Source organism: Mirounga angustirostris, unplaced genomic scaffold, assembly GCF_029215605.1.
Source record: "Mirounga angustirostris isolate CCGP_5_RB_7025 unplaced genomic scaffold, mMirAng1.0.hap1 SCAF_1, whole genome shotgun sequence".
NCBI classification, from domain to species: Eukaryota; Metazoa; Chordata; class Mammalia; order Carnivora; family Phocidae; genus Mirounga; species Mirounga angustirostris.
The window spans coordinates 125,846,616-125,871,965 of NW_026991709.1; the positions used below are offsets into that span (position 1 = coordinate 125,846,616).

The 25,350-nt window shown below is 38.8% G+C and overlaps 1 protein-coding gene across 5 annotated transcripts in view; it reads left to right on the forward strand.

Annotated features, from left to right (window-relative positions):
• Nucleotides 1–8,052: 8,052 nt before the first annotated feature.
• Nucleotides 8,053–25,350, forward strand: part of TOPBP1 (DNA topoisomerase II binding protein 1) — a 72,378-nt gene continuing 55,080 nt past the window's right edge. For 2 of the 5 annotated variants that reach the window (XM_064587520.1, XM_064587528.1), the window contains exons 1-10: nucleotides 8,053–8,226; nucleotides 8,846–8,936; nucleotides 11,727–11,861; nucleotides 13,555–13,698; nucleotides 14,567–14,748; nucleotides 15,811–16,007; nucleotides 17,384–17,563; nucleotides 18,255–18,424; nucleotides 20,462–20,625; nucleotides 20,775–21,022. In XM_064587520.1, coding sequence (XP_064443590.1) covers nucleotides 8,853–8,936; nucleotides 11,727–11,861; nucleotides 13,555–13,698; nucleotides 14,567–14,748; nucleotides 15,811–16,007; nucleotides 17,384–17,563; nucleotides 18,255–18,424; nucleotides 20,462–20,625; nucleotides 20,775–21,022 — 1,504 coding nt within the window. In that variant the 5' untranslated portion in view covers nucleotides 8,053–8,226; nucleotides 8,846–8,852. The other 3 variants (XM_064587525.1, XM_064587523.1, XM_064587530.1) reach the window with 3 other exon arrangements.

The window sequence follows — 25,350 nt, forward strand, 5'->3', positions numbered from 1 at the left end:
TTCATGTAAAATCACAGAGATTGTTTTTTGGAGTAAAAGAATCTTTTTGCCATTTACAAGATTATTTCCAAGTTGCAAGAGTTCTCTTTCTGTATTTTTGTAATTTCTGTATTCTGCCATGCAATCTTGACTGCTCCAATTAGACAGATAGAAAGCACAAGGATGCTTTTTCTTGCATCTATAGTGTAATAACTGCCTGCCTCTTTCACTTCTAAAATTTCCACCTGATTTCTTCTTCACAGATTCCAGTTTTCCAATGAAATTCTCCATCTTTTCCACTATTTTCACCGTCTTTTCCTCTGGTGTAATCACATTTTTCTCTATTTCCTTGGCCATATTGATCATAGTTTTTAAAGGTCTATTTCTGTCTGCTAACTACAATATCTGGGTTATTTGTAGATGTATTTATATTGTTGCTTTTCCGTTAATTTCTGGACATCTAGTTCTCTTGGCATGCCTTTTAATTTTTGCTGGAACAACTAGACATGTTTATAAGTTTTTTCAGAGGCTCCAGATGATACACTATCATTTCCAAAGTGTGTTCACTCCTTTATCCTGCTAAGAAGATAGAATGGAGACTGATCACTTTCAACCAATCGAGGTTGGGCTGAATCAAGACAAGGCTGTAGTTTTGGTAGGCTTCCATGGCTTCCACTTGAAAGCCTGGTACAGTAGGCAGAAAAATGGCCCCCCTAAGATATCCATGTCCTAACCTCATAAAGTATGAATATGTTATGTTACATGGCAAGGAAGATTAAAGTTGTAGATAGAATTAAAATTGCTAATCAGGCAACTTCAAAATAAAGTGATTATCCTGGATTGTCTAGCTGGGTGAGACAAGTTAATCACAAGGTCCTTTCAATGTGGAAGAGGGAAGGGAAGAGTTAATGTCTGAGTGATGCAATGTAAGAAAGACTCTGCCATCACTGGCTTTGAATATGGAAGGGGATGGGGCCATGAGCCAAGAAATGTCAGCAGCTCTACAGGCAGGAAAAGGCAAGAAAATGGATTCTCCTGTGGAGTCTTCAGAAAGAAGCACACTCCAGCTGACACCTTGGGTTTAGCCCAGTGAGACTCACTTCAGACTTCTGACCTACAGAACCGTCAGATAATAAATATGTGTTGTTTTAAGCCACTTTGTGGCTTAAACACCTTGGGTTTAGCCCAGTGAGACTCACTTCAGACTTCTGACCTACAGAACCGTCAGATAATAAATATGTGTTGTTTTAAGCCACTTTTAAGCCAAATTTGTGGCAATAGTTACAGCAGCAATAGGAAGCTAACAACCTGGTGTATTCTTTGGGCCCACACTAAGGTTTGGGATTGTCTTCTTTGCCTCCCGTTCCATGGAGCTTCAACTTGTGCCAAATATCTTAAGGGGAGAACTGGTCATTTATCAGACTTAGCTCTCTGTACCTCCCTTCTCATTGGGAGCTTGCCTCTATTTCTGATTCTCCAGCCCTGAGACTGCCATAAATTCTGCCAGCAGTGGCCTTTTGTCCAGGCAAATCCAGATACCTCCTGCATTCTGCCCAGAAGTGGCGAACTCCCCCGAGGAAATGTGGTTGTTTCCCTTTTCTAGAAATTTGACTCTTCTAAGTCTTTAATGCTCTTAGATATATGTTTTATGGTGCTTTATTCACATCTTCCAGATGTACTCAACAAGATCACAATTCCTGCATAAGCTACTTCTTCATGAAAGAGGCACAAGTGAGGACTATGTTAGCTACTAATTTTTAATATTTATTTTTAAGACTCTAGTATATTACTACTGGATTAATGAGTTTTATAGGTTATTGTGCTCATTTATAACTGCTCCAGCTCTTCCTTCATTTATTCATACCTTTGAAAGGAGATAGGGTTTATAAGAGAAGATATCACATTTTTGTTGTTCAACATACTAATCCTAATGTTGGAAAATAGTGTCTGGTAGGGCGCCTGGTGGCTCAGTCAATTAAGCATCTGCCTTCAGCTCAGGTCATGATCTTAGGGTCCTGGGATCGAGCCCCGTTTCAGGCTCCTCACCCAGTGGGGAGTCTGCTTGTCCATCTGCCCCTCCCCCTGCTCGTACACACACTCTCTCTCAAATAAGTAAAATCTTAAAAAAAAAAAAAAAAAAAGAAAGAAAGAAAGAAAATAGTGCCTGGTATTATATAGGGCTCAAGAAAAGTATCAAACAGATGAATAAATGCACATAAATGGTTGTCTCTAAAGTGGGTTAAGCAATCTTCTCTACAGGCCTGTGGACAAAAACCAAATAGGGTCAAGAGATGAACATTTCTCCTAAGGTTAATGATCTACCTAAAGCTAACACGGCCTGAATCCAATAGGGCAGAGGTGCCGTCTGGCCTCGAGTGGAGCGAACTCTGAAAATGTCCTATGTACAGGAACAAAGTCATATTGCAAAGGAAGAACATCCAAAGTGCTAAAGCCATCTCTGTTGCTTTGGCACAACCTCTCACAATAGCAGAGCAGAAGGTTAGGAAATTATATTGTGGGAAACAATTTAAAGACTTCATGATGGCCTTTGGAAAATTAGGAATTTGTAAATTTATCATTAACTGTGTACCAGGCACTGAAATAAGTGCTTTTCAAATATTAATTTAGAGTAACCCTATGAGTAGATGCTATTATTATCCCTATTTCATAGAGGAAGAAAGTGAAGCACAGAGAGTTTAAATAACTTGCCCAAGGTCAGACAATAGCGCCCATCAGAGCCAGCATTCAAACCAGGCAGCCCACCTCCATAGTCCATGCTCTTCCCCATGTGGCCTCTGGCATTTGTCTCTGGAGCAATTTTACTCTTTCTTCTTTCCAAGGGCCTTTGTGGTAATAAAGACAATTTTTGAAGTGGCCACACATTTGCTGAAACCTTGCCAAGTTTAGATTGATTAGGTTGGTACCAGTTGCCATAAAAAATGAAGCTCTAAATCTCAGTGACTTAACATAAAAGAATAAAGCCCAATTGGCCGCAGTGGTGGGGATTTGTTAGAGGGGCAGGGGTGGAGAGTTCACCTGAACAGCTCTGGTCAGTCATTCAGAGATCAAGACTGAGAGTGGCTCTGCCATTTTCAACACGGGGCTTGCAAGATTGCCCTGTGTGTTGACATCCAGAGTAAGGAAGTGTGGAAGACAGTACAAGAGGTTCTCGTGGACCACTTCTACCTATATTCTGTTGGCCATAACTCAGTCACATGACCTCACCTAGATGCAAAGAGGATGGGAATTGCAATCCCTCACCGGACAACTTCCCAGCAACAACACACACTATGAAAGGGAAACACACTTCTTGCAACTTTTGTCTCAGTTTGAGTTCCCCCAGAAAACAGACTCTTAAGACTTTTCAAGTGTCTTATTTGGTAAGTAAAGAAACACAGGTAAGAGGATGAGAAAGTGGGACAGGGAAAAGAAAGCATCCAAAGCACCTACTAACAAGTCAGTTACCTCTGGGGACCAGGGTAGAGAATCCCAATCAAGAAGCTTGCAAACAAGAGTCTGTGTACACCTGTCAGTCATGGGTCATAATCTCGCCCTCTAGCCTACTGTGTAGGTGGTAATTCAGATTCCTGACATCAGAGAATGCCTTTATGCAAAGAAAGACAGATGCGGGCAATTGGAAGTTTGCCAGTGTGCTTAAGCATTGAAGGGATATGTCTGGAACACTAAAGGTCTGCTATAGTCTTTGTCAGAATCTACTCTATGGTCAGGTGACATATGGACTAAAAAGACAAGTTGCTTCCCCCTCCTCGCCCCTGCCCAATCACATACCTGATATGCAATGGTGGAGCAGGAACAGAACAACTATAATAAAACTCCCTTTCATAACGGGGAGGAGTAGAGACCCATAGCTGTTGCTAGTCAGTATCAACTTTGAAGTCCTACCAGGCAGGTATTAGGTGGTTCCTCTGCCTGATTAGATTCAGATTCTGCTCTCTGAAAGTAGATTTTTGGTCATTACACTCCAAGGTCTTTGGCATCTCGTTCCGGGAGGGTCTTCCTTCTCCATTATCTTCGCTAGCTACATCTGGATTGGGTATTGAGGAGTTTGTTCTCCTTGGGGGCTGTATGACTTTTCACCCATTTCCTATTGTGCAAGCTTGAAGACTGTGTCAAAGCTTGACTGCGTCAGATTTCTGGCTGCCTTCACAAAACAGTTATCTCAAAACCTTAGTATCCTTCACGTCTATTTGCTTCCAATCCGTTTCATGTGTTAGTCATCAACCTCGCACACCGGGCAAGGGGAAGGCCTGACTGATTAGCCTGGTGAAGATACATGAGACAATTTTAGATCATTTGTTACTTTCACAGATAGTAAAAAAGAATAAGCCAAAGGTGCCAGCTCCCCAGGTCCTTGTCCCATACACCAAAAGGGATGACACTGGAACAAAAGGGCTGAGGACCGCAACCTGAGTTGTGGGGAATCCCACCCCCAAGGAGCCAAATCTAGACAGCAGCCAAGTAGTTCTGTTCTGAGGGGATGGGGCAGAAAGCCCCATACATCATCGGAATCTGGGAGGCATGGGAAACTAATCACAGCCTGCTCAGGGAGGCAGGAAGGCAAGTGGGAGGTGGCCTCTGAGCTAGCAGCTCCTTAGAGCCCTCCCATCCTCTCATGTTCCAGCAGGATCACAAGGTGTTTGGATGAGGCACCATCAAATATGCTGCAATTCCAAACCCTTCCCTATATGCATACGTGCAAGCTTGCCAGGAAGTCATGGCAGAGCTCTCCCTACAGTAGTGGCCACACACACAGTTCTCCCCTAGACTAATTTTCAAGCTGATTGTTATCTTGGCCACACAGCTCTCTCTCTCTCTCTCTCTCTCTGTTAATGGTGCCCATCCAGCTTGGGTGGAACAACCATATTCTCAACTAGATCTTTCCCACATGGATAGGTTGTAATGGACATTTGTTGTGCAAAACCCCTCTCAGGTTTATCTCTTATTTTTAGGGCCTGGATATAAGCAGCCTTTCTAACCTTGCAAAACCCTTTTATTTTTTGCATACAAACAAGCCAATTCTTCTCTGAGTTTGTCTCTTTCTTATAGTACCTAATTAAATGCAGCCAGTAGCAACACGTGCCACTAACATTCCGTTTTATTTCCTTCTCCCTGCACCTCGGTAGGCTCAATATGCTTATGCTTTACTTTGTAGGTTATCTAATACAATTTAAACAAATGTTTTGCCATTGCAAAGATGATTTCTGCAGCAATAAAGATCATTTACTAATCTCATTTTAAAAAAATATTTTATTTATTTATCAGAGAGAGAGAGTACAAGCAGGGGGAGTGGCAGGCAGGGGGAGAAGCAGGCTCCCCGCTGAGCAAAGAGCCCAATGCGGGGCTAGATCCCAGTGGGATCATGACCTGAGCTGAAGGCAGATGCTTAACAGACTAAGCCACTCAGGTGTCCCACTAATCTCATTTTTAAGTTATAATCCCCACATTTATCCATTTACAGCACTAGAAACTTAAATATAAAACCCTATAAAAAAAATACATACTGGGTGGGAGGATGGGTTAGCCTGGTGGTGGGTATTGAGGAGGGCACATTTTGCATGGAGCACTGAGTGTTATGCACAAACAATGAATCATGGAACACTTCATCTAAAACTAATGATGTAATGTATGGGGATTAACATAAGAATAAAAAAAATACATACTTTTAGGGGCGCCTGGGTGGCTCAGGCGTTAAGCGTCTGCCTTCGGCTCAGGTCACGATCCCCGGGTCCTGGGATCGAGCCCCGCATCGGGCTCCCTGCTCCGCGGAAAGCCTGCTTCTCCCTCTCCCACTCCCCCTGCTTTGTATTCCCTCTCTCGCTGTGTCTCTCTCTGTCAAATAAATAAAATCTTAAAAAATACATACTTTTAGTTCATTTTTTAATTTTCAGAAATCTTATCTATGTAACAAAATATAACAAGAAATACTCATATTCCCTCCATCCATATTTTAAAAGTAACTATTTTGTCATATTTGTTTCTTGTGTTATTTCATTCTACAGACAGTTAAATATCAAGTTCCCTTTAATCCTACTCCAAGCAGAGTCTGGAGGGTCTGACTGTAGACAGAAGTGCCAAAGAAACAAGAAGGTGACCCTAAATGCCAGAGAAGTGAAGGGAAAGTTAATTCTGAACCCCATCTTCTGAGGCAACTGCCTGCGGGGGAAATCACAGCCATTCCCCATTTTCACCAAAACCTTCATGGACCACAACCCATATCACCACTTTCATCCTTTCCTCGGAGATGCTGTTCAGGCAAACTTCTATGTGCATCAGAATCAGCTGGAGGGCTTATTAAAATAGAACGCCAGGACCCACATGCAGAATTCCTGACTCGGCAGGTCTGAGATTAGGCCCAAGAATTTTCATTTCCAACAAATTCCTAGTTGATGCTGATGCAGCCGGTCCAGGCGCTACACTAGATTGAGAAACACTGCTCTGTTTTCCAAGATTAGGTACTTCAGGAACAGATACAGATGGGAGAACTTGTCACCTGGTCTATTCTAAAGACAAGATCGACTCCTCCGCTATTAAAATCAGCTGGCTGAAAGCTAAAAGGTCAAGTTCATTTCCCCCCTCCTCTTCATTAGAGCATCTATGACTCTCCTCCTATAGTGAAGCCTCCACTTGGCCCAGAAGTGTCAGAAGTGGGCTCCTGCCTCCTGGCGCAGAGAAGGGCAGGCAGCATATGACAAGGAGTAAGGTGGTGCATCAGGAAGGGCAAGGGGTTTCCGGTCACACCACCTCTTCTCAAGCCCAGGTACAGCCACTCCCTGGCTGTGTGGCCCTGGGCCTCACTTTCCCCATCTACACAACACGGGATAATGATGCCCACATCCTAGAGGATTGCTGAGGAGAGTAAACGGGAATAGTGCAAGCAGGAGTCCTTTGTTGCCAGTAAAGAACCCCACAAACAGTAATTATCACCACAGCTTCATGACAGATTTGCTCTTTAACAATAAGCTGTAGTGGTGATAGCTCATCCTCCTTCTTGTTGTTTTTTGTTTTTTGTTTTGTTTTGTTTACAACTCTAGTAACTTTGCTTCATTTTGAAGACTCTCTTCACCCTCTCCCCAATGATGGCCTTTACCTTTGAGCCCCAGTGTTACTGATTCTGACTCACCTACCACAGGTGTATTTACACACGTAGACCCATCCTTAAGCACTAAAAAGAAAAACAATCGGGATACATGGCATTAAACTCTCATATTACTCAATCCAAAGTCATGAGCTTCTCAATCTCAAGAGTGAGGAATAAAATAAGAAACACCAGCTAAGAAGTTTGTCACTGGTTATCAACAAGCCAAGATTCTGCAGGCCCATTTAACTCCTCTCTCCCTGAACTTTGCCATTTGAATATTAGGTTCCACCCCAGAATCTCCCCAGCATTCAGGGAGTTACGGAGAAAGAAAATGAGATGCCCTTTGAAGAGGGGCAGAGACCACTAAAGATCTTGACAAAGATCTCTTGCATTGGCTATGTGATTCAAGTCATCCTGACATCTTTCTTCCCTCAGACCATTTGGCTGTGGTAGGTGGTGCTCACATTCCTGCTACATTGGAGGGAAAAGGACCCTGTCTGGGTTCAAAAAGACTTCGATGCAGTTCTAATTCTACCATTTAAAGTGTGACCTCACATCATTTAACTTATCGAAGCCTCCGTTTTCGCATCTGTAAAACAGAGATACTACTATTTCCTCATAGAGTTGTTTGGGGCGATAATATATGGTTTCTCACGCACTGCCTGGCATATGGCAGGTGTGAAATACTGATGGAGGAAACCTAATTTTCCCCGGGGGCTTTATTTTTCGATGTGTTAGGATCTCCTCTAAGGTACTCCTGGCCTGCTGCCCCAGCCCCTGGGCCGTCAGCACTGGCCAACTCTCAGCGGAGCCAAGGCACCCACTTCAAAGCCCTAAACCCCGGTAACCCCTAAGCCAGCCGGCAATAACGCCTCGCCCACCGCCACCAGCTCCACCTTTGACATCTCGGTCCTCCTCCCGCCGCTGCGGATGGCGTCACTTCCGCAGGAAGAGGCGGGCGCGTCCTCGCGGTTGGCGCGAAAGTCGGTTCGCCGCCTCGGCAATTTCCGGGTTCGGCGTTTGCTTCGGGTCGGGGGCGCCGCCGACTGCGGCGGGTGTGCGCCGGGCTGGCGCCCGACCCCAGCCACGGTCCTGCAGGCCGCGCGCCCGTCCAGTCGCCTCCCAAAGACCCCCCAGGCTCCACCGAGGTGAGCGAGACACGGAGAGAGGACCCAGCTCCCTCCCCACCCCAGTTGGGGGGCCGCGACACCTCCGCTGGCCTTCGGGGCCCTTGTCTCCCGCCCGTGTAACCGGCCCTCGGACCGGCAGGTGGGACTTTGACGCCGGAGAGGACGTGGCTGCGGTTGGACCGAGAGCCCGGCCCTTCTGTGGCCGCTGGCAAGCAGGAGCTTTCGGCCTCTGGGGGCGTGACCTTGCTAACCGGCTTCCATTTCTGAAGTCCGTTTACTGAGGGGTGAGCAAACGTCAAGGGCCCTGGACAGTTTCATTATGTGTGTCCTTAAACTAAGTGCAATTGAATGCCCATTGAGCCCTAGACCCCTAGAGCCTCCTAACAAAGGCCCTGAGCGTAGTCAGTTTAGGGACATTAATTTCGTTCTCTGATTTGCAAGGATTGGTGTTGTCATCTTTGTCCTTGACTTCGCCCACATTCCAGAGTTTCTTAGAAACTAACGAACGAATTCACGGGCAAGGCCAGAATGTCTCTCTTTGGGCATTGTTGTCTGCACGGAAAAATACCTGCTTTTAACATTTAACTTCATACATGATGTGCTTTTGTCCTTGTTAATGGTTCTTTTATTTTGACAGTTCAAAAATGTCCAGAAATGACAAAGAACCGTTTCTTGTGAAGTTTTTAAAGTCTTCAGACAACTCCGAATGTTTTTTTAAAGCTCTTGAGGTAAGAACAGTTGAAAATGCCTTGTTTGATGCTGTGAATTCATTTTCTTGTTTTTAGTGTTTATGATTTGTTGGACTTTTTATGTTTTAATAATTTATTTTTATACTAGTTTTATTGTAGTGTACATTAATATAGATGTGTTGTTACATATTTTTGGATTGATGTAAATATATGATTATGTATTTCGGGGAACATGAAATCTATTACTTTTTTTAAGATTTTATTTATTTGACAGAGAGTGATAGGAGAGAGAGGTTGCCAAAGTCACCAAGGCATGACTGATTTAAAGATTTACACGGTAGCGGGGCGCCTGGGTGGCTCAGTCGTTAAGCGTCTGCCTTTGGCTCAGGTCATGATCCCAGAGTCCTGGGATCGAGCCCCGCATCGGGGTCCCTGCTCAGCAGGAGGCCTGCTTCTCCCTCTCCCACTCTCCCTGCTTGTGTTCCTGCTCTCGCTATATCTCTGTCAAATAAATAAATAAAATCTTTAAAAAAATAAAAAATACAGTATCTATGAAGCACAATAAAATGAAGTACGCCTGTATTCTTAAGATTCCTTTCGGACCCTTGTTCAAGAATATACATTGGTTTGATTCAAACTGCATTCTCTATAACTACTTGTTGATTTACCGAACCGATATTACTTTGGGTGCTAACTGTATCACCTTTTGACCAGTTTCAAGCCGGAGGGGTTTCATGAAGCCCCACCTCAAATTCATTGATTACAGAGACATTGCCAAACTATAACTAAACCAGTAGTTCTCAAAACTTCAGTGTGCATAAGAATCTACAAGGATGCGGGGCACCTGGGTGGCTCAGTTGGTTAAGTGGCTGCCTTCGGCTCAAGTCATGATCGGGCTCCCTGCTCGGCGGGAAGCCTGCTTCTCCCTCTCCCACTCCCGCTGCTTGTGTTCCCTCTCTCGCTGTATCTCTCTCTGTCAAATAAATAAAATCTTTAAAAATAAATAAATAAATAAAATCTTTAAAGATTTACACGGTAAAAAATTGTTATCTTTTTGTTCAGTCATAGGAAAATTTGAGTTTTTAATGCTATTGATTCTATCTGACAAGGAGTGTTATTTCCAAAAGGAGGGTAAGACCAACAATGCTTTTGGCAAAGGTGGGCACAGACCTTCCATAAATTGTGCAGATACTGCATCTACCTATTCTTCTATGTTTTCTTCTCCTTCAAACAAGAATCACTTCTTTGTAATCTGGATGGAATTACAGCCAGTTTACTTTTATTTCAATGCTTCTCTTGTCCAGACACCAAAAAAGTGTCTGGAGCAGGGGGAGTGGCAGGCAGAGGGAGAAGCAGGCTCCCCACAGAGCAGAGAGCCTGATGTGGGGCTCAATTCCAGGACCCTGAGATCATGACCAGAGCAAAAGGCAGACACTTAACTGACTGAGCCACCCAGACGTCCTATTATGACATTTTTATTGAAAGTAGCAGACTTGCTATTCTTGGAAATTACATTGCTTTCTATGTCTACTAACCAGAGTAGACCTTTGTATGTTGAAAAAATTTGAGTCTCAAATTTCTGGTTACACTTCATTTTTTGGTAATACACAGTATGTTTCACTGTGTACAGTGTAATGTGGGAAGATGTGGGGGTGTCGTAGATCCTTGCTACTTACAGACCCCATCAGGAGAGTTGGAAATGCAGAACCTTGGGCACAACTCAGACTGACCAGTTAGAATCTGCATTTTAACAAGATCCTCAGTGTAATTCCTATGTATATTAAAGTTTAAGAAGCACTGTTGTAGCGGGTTTTTCTTTAAAGTTCATTCAGCAAATAATTACTGAGTGTCATGACCTATTAAGCACTGTTATAGTACTTGGGATCCATCAGTGAGCACAGCAGGCAAAGATCCATACTTTCTCAGAGCTTACATTCTATTTTAGCAGGAGGACCTAGACCTAAATCAGACAGGATAAATGAGTAAACTATAATATGTTGTAGGGTGCTATGTGCTATGGGAAGAGAAAAGAGCAAAATAGGTTAAGGAGTTCCAGAGGGTGTTTGTTGGGGGAGAAGGGAAGTTTACAGTCTTAAGTAGAGTGTGATTGGTGAAGGCTTTATGGAGAAGATAATTGAGTACACTTGAAGGAGGTGAGATGGTTAGCCATGTGGATGTCTGGGGAAGAAGCTTTCAGACAGAACAGCCATACACAGGCCCCTGAGAAAGTATTTGGAGTGCCTATCCAACATTAGTGTGGCTATACATTAGTATAGTGAACAAGGGATGGGGGAAGAACATTAACGGGTGCTTTAGAGAGTAAGAATAAAGAGGACATGTAAAGGGCCTTAAGGGCTGTGGTAAGGATTCTGACTTTTTCCTTTTCATTTGAGCAAATCTGATTGAAGTGAGGGATCAAGTCAGGTAAAGACTGGGAGAATATTTCACATAGTGGGAACAAGAGCAGATCCTCTAATGAGTTCATGCTTGGCTTGTTCCAGGCCTACCAAGAAAGTAGGAGTGGCTAGAGAATAGTAAGCAGGGGAGATGAGAGGTAGAAGGTAAGAGTGGGGAGATAGGCAGGGGCCAGACTCATGACCTGGTTTGTATCATTAAAGAGATTACTAGTTGCTACAGGGAGAACAGATTTAGGGCAAGGAAAGGAAAAGGAACCACTTTGTAGACTTCTGCGGAGGTCTGGGTGAGAGATCATGGTAGCTTTCAATGGGGGAAAAGATTGGATTGGGATGGATTTTTGAAGATAGAGTTCACAGGACTTAATTACAGGTGAAAAATTTCAGGTGCATTCTTTCATTTTTTTTCTTTCAGTCAATAAAAGAGTTCCAATCAGAAGAATATCTTCAGATTATTACAGAAGAAGAAGCATTGAAGATAAAGGAAAATGATAGGTCACTTTATATCTGTGACCCATTTAGTGGCGTTGTCTTTGATCACCTCAAAAAGGTTTGCTAACTTTTCATGTGTTCCTTCTGTAGTCTGATTTTTGTTTTATTTTTGCTTTAGTGGACATAAGTTCTTTAGTGACCACGAAGTATTTTACAGATTATTAATATAGAGGAATCTTTTGGTTTTGGGAGACCAGAATTATATTTTTAAAGGCTAGTCATGTTACGCTAGGCTTTTGTTATATGTAATTTTTATATTTCAGGAGATTTAACTTCACTTAGCTTAAGTGAATGGTATAGTAATGAAACATTTTAGTGACAGAGTTCTACCATACTTAAACTCAGTTTGATTGCAGGAGTTTCAGTAGAGAGTTGGAAAACATCTCAACATAATGCTTGGTTATTTATTGTCTTTCCTATGTGCTCTTGCACGCAGAATTTTCGTACCTGTACCTTGTAGAGAGGGTCTGAAACATTATATGCCTAAAGGAAGCATTTTGGGGATGAGTGTTGCTAATATACCAATGAGCCATCTTATTTCTTTTTGTTGATTCCAGAGTCTACTGACTCATTACTTTTTTGGTGTCTGGACAAGAGAAGCATTGAAATAAAAGTAAACTGGCTGTAATTCCATCCAGATTACAAAGAAGTGATTCTTGTTTGAAGGAGAAGAAAACATAGAAGAATAGGTAGATGCAGTATCTGCACAATTTATGGAAGGTCTGTGCCCACCTTTGCCAAAAGCATTGTTGGTCTTACCCTCCTTTTGGAAATAACACTCCTTGTCAGATAGAATCAATAGCATTAAAAACTCAAATTTTCCTATGACTGAACAAAAAGATAACAATTTTTTACCGTGTAAATCTTTAAATCAGTCATGCCTTGGTGACTTTGGCAACCATATGCTTTCTAGATCTGGCCTGAATGTGCTGATGTTGAGCTGTCAGCTTTTCTTAACTCAGCTATCAATGAAAGTAAAAGGTCATATTTTTTAATAACCCATAATATCTTTGAGAAATACTTACTTGGAAAGACATTGAGTTGAAGACAAAGTATTTAAAACAAATGTAGAAACTGCCTAGGATTTTTGTGTGTTTGTGTGAAGAATAGATATTTTAGAAGGGGTTAATTAGTCTCTTAAACTTTTAAACTGCTTGGTTGGCTGGATACTTCATTTAAAAAGTATATATGGATTTTCCCAATTAGAGCATAAGACTGTTATTCCTATACCCTATCATTAAGACTGTGTTTGTTTCAGATATTAAAATTTGGTGGCAGTTGTGACTGAATGTGGCTCTTGAAGCTTATTTCTTTTGATAGACTGCATTGTTTGATTTGCATGTGTGTTAATGAGTAGTGTCTGAGAAATTATATAACGGTCCTTATTTTTTCTTATAACAATTTAGTGATTTTTCTGCAGTGGTCATCAGCTTCTGTAAAGAATTGATAAATATTGAGGCACCTGGCTGGCTCAGTCGATTAAGTGTCTACCTTTGGCTCAGGTCATGATCCCAGGGTGCTGGGATCGAGCCCCACATTGGGATCCCTGCTCAGTGGGGAGCCTGCTTCTCCCTCCCCCCTCTGCCTGCCGCTCTCCCTGCTTGTGCTCTCTCTCTCTCTCTCTCCCCCCCTTCTCTGTCAAATAAATAAATAAAATCTTAAAAAAAAAAGAATTGCTAAGTATTACAAAATGTAATTTTATAAGCAGGAAGTCTTTTCCTACATACTAAACCTTCTCCCCTTTTTTGTAGCTTGGCTGCAGAATTGTTGGCCCTCAAGTAGTCATATTTTGTTTGCACCACCAGCGATGCGTCCCAAGAGCTGAACATCCAGTTTATAATATGGTTATGTCTGATGTAACTGTATCTTGTACAAGCCTGGAAAAAGATAAAAGGGTAGGTGCTGAGAGGAATATGATGATCAATATATTTACCTCCACACTTAATCTTTCACTGCATAGGAGACACTTTGAAAGACCTTGTACTTGTTCATGACTTAAAGTTTGTGTACACCAATATATATCTTTTCTGTTTTAATGAATATAATGGAATCTGTTTTATTGAGAACTGATTACTTGAAAGAAAACTCCCCTTTTTCCCCTATGCAATTGATGAGTTAGAGTTTTAGTCACATTTTTCCAATATAGATGGTTAATCTTTTTAAAAAAAATGTTGATGGGGTGCCTGGGTGGCTCAGTTGGTTAAGCTTCTGCCTTCAGCTCAGGTCATGATCTCAGTGTCCTGGGGTCGTTGGGCTCTGAGCTCAGCAGGGAGTTTTCTTCTCCCTCTCCCCCCACTTGTGCCCACGCTCCCTCTCTCGCTCGCTCTCCAATAAAATCTTTAAAAAAAAATTATTTTAAAAAATGTTGATAGGTAGAATGGGCTGTGGATTTAACATTTGCTACAAGGCAAGAAATGCTTCAATGATGCTTTCTAAGAGAGATAAAACATATTTTTATATATAATGTATACAATTTATATTTTTATATATGCACAGTATATTAAAGTATATTCTAGAAACAACAGGTTAATAAACTTATGGAGTTGAAAGAAACAACTATAGGAAATAATATATGAAAGTAATTATTTTTAAATTTATTTATAATTCATATTTTATCCAAAAAGCAATTATTTAACTTTATAGTAGTGAGAAACATTTGTGCCTTCAAGCTAACAACAACAAAAGATATTTGAGTTTTTGTATTAAAAAATGGAAGAGATATTGTTTGCTTTAGTATTGATGTTTTTTCTTTTGGGTTTACAGGAAGAAGTTCATAAATATGTACAAATGATGGGTGGACGTGTATATAGAGACCTTAATATATCAGTAACTCACCTTATTGCAGGAGAAGTTGGCAGCAAAAAATATTTAGTTGCTGCAAACCTAAAAAAACCTATTTTGCTTCCTTCTTGGATTAAAACACTTTGGGAAAAGTCACAAGAGAAGTAAGAAAGACATTTATGTGTTTTCTAGACTTGAAAAAAAATGATACGTTCAATCATGGCATATTGTGGGTTATTACAGGGGAGGTTTTATGTTGTCCTCTTGGGATTTGTTATTCGGGGACAAAAGATGGGGTTATTACTCTTCACTGAGAATAAGCACAATCTGCAAGCTCTTATCAAGGTATAAGTTGATAGGTAGATTAGGCTCTTGATTTAATATTAGCTACAAGGTAAGAAATGCTTTGACAGTAGAAATTGCTTTCGTCGGTAAATTCTTGTAAAATAGTTGAGAAGATCACTGAGGCAACTGTAGCTCTTAAGTTGCATTATCCTTCCACTACTGTGCTAAGATGGAGAGTAAATTAACCATTTGGATAGTCCTATTCCCTCTCAAAGGTGTCTATGTAAAGTTGAATGTAAACATGTCAGCCATTAACTAAGATGTGGTCATTCAGTAAATGTTAATCAAGTTCATTTTATGAACCTGGCCTGAGGTAGGCATTAGACATGCATACTGAGCAAATCAGGATAGCATCCCTGCCCTGGTGGACCTTAGAAATGGGCATTTTTCCAGTCTTCCTATCAACACCGGCACATCCTACACCTGTCTCCACGTTGGTACCTTCATTCCTAGCACATCTGTCTTACATGGAAAAACAGTGATGATATTTTTGTTGGTATTCTGCCAAAAATCATTGCTTATTATTTAAATAGTGTAATGGAAGGATAGAAAGTCCATTTTTCTAATAGGCAACCATTTGAGTTTTTAAGTAAATTCACACTTAAAATTTTGGAAAATATACCACTTTGACCAGCATGAACTCAAAGAGTTAACCCTTAAAACAGTTTTATTTGAGAAACTCTATCTGAAATACTACCTTTTACTAGTGACATGGATGAACTAGATGAGCAGTTAGTGTAATTTTGAGTGTCAGTGCCCCTTTTCTAAAAAATGAGGAAAGCATTAGTGATTTCTGTTGTTTGTCATTATTCTTCTGGTAAATTTTAAACCTTCTGGTATATTAATATGTTAATTTTTTCCTTGTTACTTATTTTCCCCAGAAAAATAGCTAGGTATACTGATGTAAACATGGAAGACTTCAAGTGTCCTATTTTTCTTGGTTGCATTATCTGTGTGACTGGCTTGTGTAGCTTAGACAGGAAGGCAGTTCAGCAACTCACAATTAAGCATGGAGGTCAATACATGGGACAACTGAAAATGAATGAATGTACACACCTCATTGTGCAAGAACCAAAAGGTAAAACTATGTTTCCCAAATGGAAAAAATGCACAATTTTCTCTAGTATTTAACATTTTAAGATCTTTACAGAATAGCTTTTGCTTCTGATGTGTTAATAAATCTGGTATTTTTTCCCCCTAAATTCTTACAAAGATAGTTTGGTTCATAATCTGTAGAAAAATTACATGACTATCCAGGTTTATCCAGATCATAGAAAAAATTTTTTTTCAATTTCCAGTGGTTTTTATTGTTTGATTTTTATTTTTATTTATTTATTTATTTATTTAAAGAAAAGGTTTCTTACTTAGTTACCAAATACTTACGAAACAAGAAATTTGGATGAATAACAAAAAGTCTAATAGATGTAGCTAAATTACATTTCTTTCTAATGATAAATTTTAAAAGCTTGACTTAGTTTTTAATTGAATGAATCAGCTTTATTGGATGAACTACAAGTTGTAACTTGAAGATACATCTTGCAGAAATGAGGCAGTTAAAAGAAAAATACATTACCAATAAGAATTCCTTAAAATTATGTTTAATTTTGGTGTCTTGTAACCTTTATACCTGTTTTGGAAGATTTTTTTTTTTCTTTACCAATACCATTAAAATATATACAAACTGATGAGAGAAGAATTTTGTTAATGTTTTTATTATTTCCTTATACTGTGTTTTATTAAGCTACCAAGATAACAAAATTAGGGGAAAAAAACCTTCTAAAATTAATTAGTTCTGTCCTTAAGTCAGAACTTTGCATATGGCCAATTATGATATTATAATTGTGAGTAGAGTTGGTAACTGCTATTGAATTTCTGAATCTGAAGGCCGTTCATCTCTTAGCTCTCAAGAATGTCCAAAAAAATCCTTTTCATGTTATTGTTTACTATGTATTGACCTCAGTTTCTCTATGACACTGGTTCTAAATACATTGTGTTAAAAGTTGTTTTAAGGCAATAAAAAGCTATATTTCTTATAATATGCCTGTCTATTTGGACTTCAAGTCAAATCCTATTGACATTAGAATAGTCTGTTCAAAGCTGGTATTTTTTATATTGCAGACATTTACAATCTTCACAGTTGTTTTATGCAGTCTTACTAAAGCCACATAATTCTGTGAGTTACTCCCATGTTACAGATTAAGAAACTGGTTTAAAGGAATTAAGCATTGGAGGCTATACTCAAACCAAGTCTAATATTTCAGTTACCCCACATAAATTCCACAATTTTAAGAGATAAACCCCCTTGCATATACTATATAACATAGTTTGTATAAGAATAGTTACTGGTAACTTTAATTTTGTTTAGGTGAGTTTTTTCCCATAACCTATCATACTTCAAATATTTCTGCAGAGATTTTAATGGTTTACATTTCTATTTCTTAATGAACATGATAGGTCAAAAATACGAATGTGCCAAGAGATGGAATGTACACTGTGTAACCACACAGTGGTTTTTTGACAGTGTTGACAGAGGTTTTTGTCAGGATGAATCCATATACAAGACAGAGCCTAGACCAGAAACAAAGACTGTGCCTGATACTTCAACTCCTACTGGCCAGATCAACACAGTTGACAGTAAGTTTCAGTGGGATTAGAGTAAACAGTCGTTTTTAACACCATTTTCTTTGTAAGAATTGATTTGTAAATAGGATCGGTGAGATATAGTAGGGAATTCATCCTTTCTTGCTATGTTTCCAGGCATAATTGTGTAATAACTAAATTGTATGAAGATCAGTCCAGAAGTCTAGATATTTCTTTTTATAACGGATGTATATTTTCTTTCATACGTTGATTTACTGCAAAAGATGATTAAAGAAATCGAGAGTACCAATAGAGACTTAAAAGAATTTTTCCAAGCTTGACTGGTGGGCAAATGTAATACATTTTTATTAGTTTGCTACAATTACTATAGACCATCTGTATTCATATAAAATTGAAAACCATTTCTATTTTGTAGGTGCCTTGTTGGCAATTTAGCAGATGTTACACTTTTTTCTTTCCTGGACCCTACAGCCAGCAACTTCATATTTTAAATGGAAGCTAGCCACTATTAAAATGTATTAAGTATGTTTTTATTTGAATAAAATAGGAACCTTAGTTTCATTTTCCCTTCTCAAAACTGGCCACTAAGATTTCAGTAAAAACGTTTGAAGCTTACTTTGGAAATTATCCACAGCACTTAGTGTATAAGAAAAATTAATCTGTAGGAAAATAGGTAATCACAATTTTATCTCCATAAATTTCTACATCTTTGTTTGATATGTAGGTCGTACTCTTTCAGATGTCAGCCATATTTCCAACATCAGTGCAAGTTGCATAAATGAATCGATGTGTAATTCAGTTCTTAATAGTAAAGTGGAGCCTACACTTGAAAATCTAGAAAATCTGGATGTCAGTGCATTTCAAGCACCTGAAGATTTATTAGATGGTTGTCGGGTATGTCTTTATTATGTAATACATGCAGTGATAATGTACATTAGTACTTCCTAGCCTGACTTTGAAGACCCCTCAGAGTTGGGCTTGTTCCTTATCCATATAAACCCTTCACTCTAGCTAAGCAGATGCAAACATTAGGCCACGTCTGTCATTAACTGTCATTTTTTAAGTGTTTCTAATACCCTAAACTGTGGTAATCAATTCACATATATTGTTAATATGTTGTATATACTCTCATTTAATTCCCACAAATAACTCTAAAATGGTTATTACCCTGAGGCTGAGGCTTAGCGGATTAAAATTCTTGTTCAGATTCACACAGACATTAAGTAGACAGCCATCTACTCCAAATCCTATGTTCCTAACCATTAGACCTAAGAGACTTTGTTTAATGTCTCTTAGGCTACTTAATTTTTTTTAGTGTATGAATAAACTATCTTATAAGTGCCTTGATGGAAACATCATATGCTACAGATCTCCTAGAGCTGAATACTTATTTAATATATTTCTACTTTTAGAGTGAATAGGCTATATATTAGTTGATAAAACATCAATTTATTGGCAGAACAGAAAGTGTCTTATATAATCTTTTATCCTAGACTCTACTAATTATGGATATGACTTTTAGTTGTTTTTTTAAGATTTATTTATTTTAGAGGGGGAGAGAGACAGCACAAGAGGGAGGGGCAGAGGGGGAAGGAGAAAGGATCTCAAGCAGACTCTGTGCCGTGCACGGAGCCCAACATGGAGCTCGGTCTCAGTACCCTGAGATCATGACCTGAGACAAAACCAAGAGTTAGACGCCTAACCAAGTATACCACCTAGATGCCCCTGACTTTTATTTATGATTCCTGATTTTTGTTACAGTATCTTCTAATAATAGAGGTTATTTAGTTTGGGATATAAATGCAGTTAGAAATAGATTTGCCATTCTTTTTTTTTTTAAGATTTTATTTATTTATTTGCCAGACAGAGCACGCACAAGCAGGGGGAGTGGCAGGCAGAGGGAGAAGCAGTTTCCCTGCCAAGCAAGGAGCCCGACGTGGGATTCGATCCCAGGACCCTGAGATCATGACCTGAGCCGAAGGCGGACACTTAACCGACTGAACCACCCAGGCATCCCTAGATTTGCCATTCTTAAGAAATTTTTTTTAAATGTAAAATACAGATGAGAAGGCTTTTTATATTTATTAAATTAGTTTACATACATACTGATAGTTAAAAATAAATTATTGCACATGTATTATCCTCAAAGCACTGTCCTCAGCTCGACTTAAATTTTTTTGTGTAATCAACTGTGTAAAAGGTATCTCAATTTATAGTTAAGAAAATTGGTTTAAAGAACCTAAGTAACTTATCATGGTCATGTAGTTAATTATTGGCCTCTGAACCAAAATTTAAACCCAAGTTTTCTGAATTCAGATATATAAACTCCAGTTTGTTTCTATAATTTAAATTTACAGGTAATAAGATCTTTATAATTTAAGAAGCTACCTGCATTTTAGACATTGCTATGCCCTAGTATCAGGAAGATAACTGAATTCTAGCTTCTATTTTATTAAAGCCTCACAGTACTTACCAGGTGTCTACTGTGGATAATAATGCTATGGGACTGTGAAGAAGTAATAAAAAATAAAAATTTCAGAATTATTGGGGCGCCTGGGTGGCTCAGTGAGGTAAGCATCTGTCTTCGGCTCAGGTCATGATCCCAGGGTCCTGCGATTGAGCCCCATGTTGGGCTCCCTGCTCAGCGAGGAGTCTGCTTCTCCCTGTCCCTCTGATCCTCTCCCCAGCTCCTGCTCTCACTCGTTCCCGCTCTCTCTCAAGTGAATTTAAAAAATCTTTTTAAAAAAAATGTCGAATTGTTAAAAAAAAAAAAGTTTCAGAATATACTCGATTCTTAATATATTTTAAATGTACACAGAGCTGTCTTATTTACACACAATGCATTTAGATATGTATTTTTAATGTGTTTCTGTTGAGAAACAAACCATCTTAAATGCATTAATCTAAAGTAAGTATTTTCTTTCGTTGCAGATCTATCTTTGCGGTTTTAGTGGCAGAAAGCTAGATAAACTGAGAAGGCTTATTAACAGTGGAGGTGGAGTTCGTTTTAATCAGCTCAATGAAGATGTAACTCATGTTATTGTGGGAGATTATGATGATGAACTGAAGCAGTTTTGGGATAAATCGGCCCACAGGTTTTGTCGGTTTTTAATTTAAAGCAATTTTTACTCTGTAATGATTTTTCTTAAAATTGCATATCCATGCAATTATGGAAACTGCATGGCAAGTGGGATGATGGTCTTTATGGTTTAAACTAATATATAATTATGTACTATTTTTGTAGGCCTCATGTAGTGGGAGCAAAGTGGTTGCTAGAGTGTTTTAGTAAAGGTTATATGCTTCCTGAAGAGCCATATATCCATGCTAACTACCAGCCAGTGGAAATTCCAGTTTCAGATCAACCTGAAAGTAAAACAGCTCTTTTAAAAAAGAACAACAGCTTCTCTAAGAAAGACTTGGCTTCTGATGAAAAGCATGAACAAGCTGACGAAGATCTGCTCTCTCAGTATGTAAATAATAACCCAACAGTAGGTAAGAAATAGTTGATTAGTGTTTACAGTCATTAAGAAATGTTTTAGTAGCAGAATACATACACATGTGATTTCTGCCGGGTTTTCTAGATTTTAAGTTAAACCTTTTTCTTCCCTTAGTGTTTTATGTTTGTTACTTTTTCTAAGTAGGCAAGGCCAGGGGATGCTGAACCCTTTGACCCTCTCATCTCTCTTCAACTCACTGGCTCCTCTTTGATCTGTTTTATATACCAGCATCAGTTTGTTAGTGTGAGTTTGTAACAGCATGAACTTTTTTTTAAAAATTTTTTTAAAGATATTATTTATTCATTAGAGTGAGCACATGAGGTGGGGGGACAAAGGGAGAAGGAAAGGCAGACTCCGTGCTGAGCAGGGAGCCCAACGAGGGGCTCAGTCCCAGGACCCTGAGATCATGACCTGAGCCAAAGGCAGACACTTAACCATCTGAGCCACCCAGGTGCCCATGTAACAGCATGAACTTTTATTTTAACCTTATAATTACCTCTTACTTGGTTATTGTGCTCTTTAATGCATACAGTGCTGCACTGTGTACCACAGCCTCTGTATGTAGTCTTCTCAGTGTGGGAAGGAAATTTACCAGTGAAGAGTTGTGAGCAGAATTTCTTATTTAAGAAAAAGTTTTTGTGAAATATTTAATACATTGAAAAAGATGTCAAGAATAATGTGATGAATAACCATATACTACTACATAGGTATTAAAAAAATAGAGTATTCCACTATACCAAAAGCCCCCTGTGAGTCTCCATTTTCCTTATAGTTTACATGTATATATATCTATATGCAATATAGATACTCTCATTTTGTGTATATTTTAGCTTATATAGATGACATATGGTATGTACTCTTTTGCTGCTCTCCTCCAACCATGAGAGATAATTTAATCCAAGTAACTGGTCGAATATACCACAGTTTATCTGTTTTCCCACCTATAGACATTTTTATTGTGTCTCTTTTTTTGCCAGTGCAAACAGTACTGCTGAGATTGTTCTTACTTACCCATGTCTCTGTGATTGCTTGGAGGTTTCTTTACATGTACATGATGCCAAGTTTGGTCTACTCTGTATGGATTAATGACACAGATGTGTTAAACTCCTCCACTGTAATGGTGGCTTTGACAGTTTCTCCGTGTAGTTCTGTCAAATTTAGTTTTTTAATATAGTTTGATGTTTTATTACATGATGATCCTCATTTTCCTATTTTTTTTCCTTAAAATCTGTTTGTCTGATATTAATAGAACTGTCCCTGCCTCATGTGATATGGTATTTATCTGGTATGACTTTTTCTTTAAAATGCAAATTTGGTCAATTTACATTTATTGTTACTTGTTATTTTATACCATCTTAATTTGTGCTGTTTGTCCCATTTTTCTGTGCTTCTTTGTTTAACATTTTTGCTTCCTTTTGGATAGCTTGAGCTTGTCCCCTCTCACCCCAGCCTCCCAACTTCCTTCCTGTCTTCCCTCTACTGATGTGGAAGTTACATCTATTTATATTTCCAGTGATTACTTGGAACTTGAATGGGCATCATAACTTGAAATCTAAAGTTAATCAGAACTTTTATCTTAATCTTGAATAACACAACTTTATAACACTATCTTCAATAGCACTGCTGATCACACCCCCTACATACACTAATATACTCAATTTATGTGATTTGGGCTAATATTGTCATTCTCTTTTTTAATCAGACAGTTAGACACTTACTGTTTTACATGGTCCATACTTGTTTTGATTTACCATCATGTTTAGCAATTTCTTTGCTTCACATTCTTTGTTGTATCTGAGAACTCTCTTCTGGGATCATTTTCTTTCCTCCTATAAAATATATCCTTTAGAAATTCCTTCAGTTTCTATTAATGTCTTTATTTTTTGTCCTTGTTCTTAAAAAACAGTTATGCTAGGAATATCCTAGACAGTTACTTTGAGCTCCCAGAGATGTTATTTCATTGTCCTGTTTCCATGGCTGCTGGATAAGAAGAAGTCATTCAGTGTAATCGTTATTCTTTTGTAGGAAATCTTTTTTTCTTGCTGTTTTTAATATCTCCTTTTTAATGCTGATGTCCTAGAGTTTTACCATGTACTTGTCCTACTTGGAATTCATTGTGCTTTCTGAATCTAAGGATTAGTGAGGGGGTTGTTTTTTTTTTCATTCTAAAAAAATTTCATCTGTTACCTTTGAATATTGCTGCTTTCCCACTCTATATTCTCTAATTCCCATTAGCTCTTTGTGTGGAACACTTAACCTGCCCTTCTAATTTCATCTTTTTGTCTTTCTGTGATTTATTATGTGTAATTTCTTCAGGATTTCCTTCCACATCACTGTTTCTCTGTTCAGCTGTTGCCTACTGTGGTTAACCCATCCATTAAGTTTTTTATTTCAAAAAAAAAAAAAAAGTTTTTTATTTCAGTAATTATTTTTTCAATTCCTAGAAGTTCTAGTTCTCTTAATAATCTGTTATTCTGTATTCATGTCTTTTTACTTATTTCTTGAAACACATTAAACATACTGCTACATCTGAGTGGAGGGGAAGGGTAATTCTCTTTAGTGTTAATGGTGCCTAGATTCTTCATGTTTTTCTGATATTGTAAACTCATTCTTATTAGGACTGTGCGAAGTCTAAGAAGCTTGAGGTGAAGCTTGAGGTGAGGGTTTGTTTCTTTAGAAATGGTTCATGTTTAAATCTGCCAGAAGTCTAGGAATTTTCCAACTCCAGACACTTCTCAGTTTATTGGCTGGATGTTTTTTGGACCATCAGGCTAGTATAAATTTGTACCCTAACCTACTTTGAGGACGAGCTTATGATGACAGATTCTCAGGAGAGATGTTTTTCCCCCTTGACCCAAAGCCAAAGTCAGATGTACTTGTTATTTCCTTTACAGGGTCGGTTTTTGTTATTGTTTGGTTGATTTGGGACTGTATTGTAACTAAAGATATTTATTTCCCTTTAGGGTTTCTGGGTTTGTTTCCTCGGGGTATACTCTGCCCCACCTCTAATTTGTGGGAGACCAAAGACTTGACTCTGTTTCCCTCCATGTGATGTCCTTAAATTCTGAGGGTCTAAGTTTCTGCCAAAATAGATTCAGATTCAGGGTAACCATTAGTTTTAGTGACCACTTAATGCTCTGCATTCATTACTACTACTTCCATTTTCAGTCCTTAAGGATCTCCCATGCTTTCCTGCAAATTCAGCTATGTATTTGTACTGATGCTTTTAGTATTTTATCCTATATTTTCAAGTACATGATAGTGAGAGGGTTTCAGATGTCTAGCTACCACATTTCTAGAAGGGAATTTCCAGTATTTCTTTTTTTTTATGTTTTTACTTTAATTCCAGTTAGTTAACATACAGTGCTGTATTAGTTTCATGTATACAATATAGGGATTGAACAATTCCATACATCACCTGGTGCTTATCATGGCAAGTGCACTCCTTAATCCACATCACTTATTGAACCCATTCCTGCTCCCCCATCCCCTCTGGTAACCATTAGATTGTTCTCTGTAATTAAGAGTCTGTTTATTGCTTTGTCTCTCTCATTTTTTTTTTTCCCTTTTCCTATTTCTTTCTTAAATTCCACATATGAGTGAAATCATTTGATATTTGTCTTTCTCTGATTTATTTTGCTTAGCATTATACTCTCTACCTCCATCCATGTTATGGTTTTGGGTGCAATTGTAAATGGGATTGACTCCTTAATTTCTTTCTTCTGTCTTGTTGTTGGTGTATAGGAATGCCACTGATTTCTGTGCATTGATTTTATATCCTGCCACTTTACTGAATTCCTGTATGAGTTCTAGCGGTTTTGGGGTGGAGTCTTTCGGGTTTTCCACATAAAGTGTGTATCATCTACAAAGAGTGAGAATTTGACTTCTTCTTTGCAGATTTGGATGCCTTTTATTTCTTTTTGTTGTCTGATTGCTGTGGCTAGGACTTGTAATACTATGTTGAATAGCAGTGGTGATAGTGGACATCCCTGCCATGTTCCTGACCTTACGGGAAAAGCTGTCAGTTTTTCCCCATTGAGAATGATATTTGCTGTGGGTTTTTCATAGATGGCTTTTATGATATTGAGGTATGTACCCTCTATCCCTATACTCTGAAGAGTTTTGATCAAGAAAGGATGCTGTACTTTGTCATATGCTTTTTCTGCATCTATTGAGAGGATCATATGGTTCTTGTTCTTTCTTTTATTAATGTAGTGTATCACGTTAATTGATTTGTGGAGTTGAACCAACCTTGCAGCCCAGGGATAAATCCCACTTGGTCGTGGTGAATAATCCTTTTAATGTACTGTTGGATTCTATTGG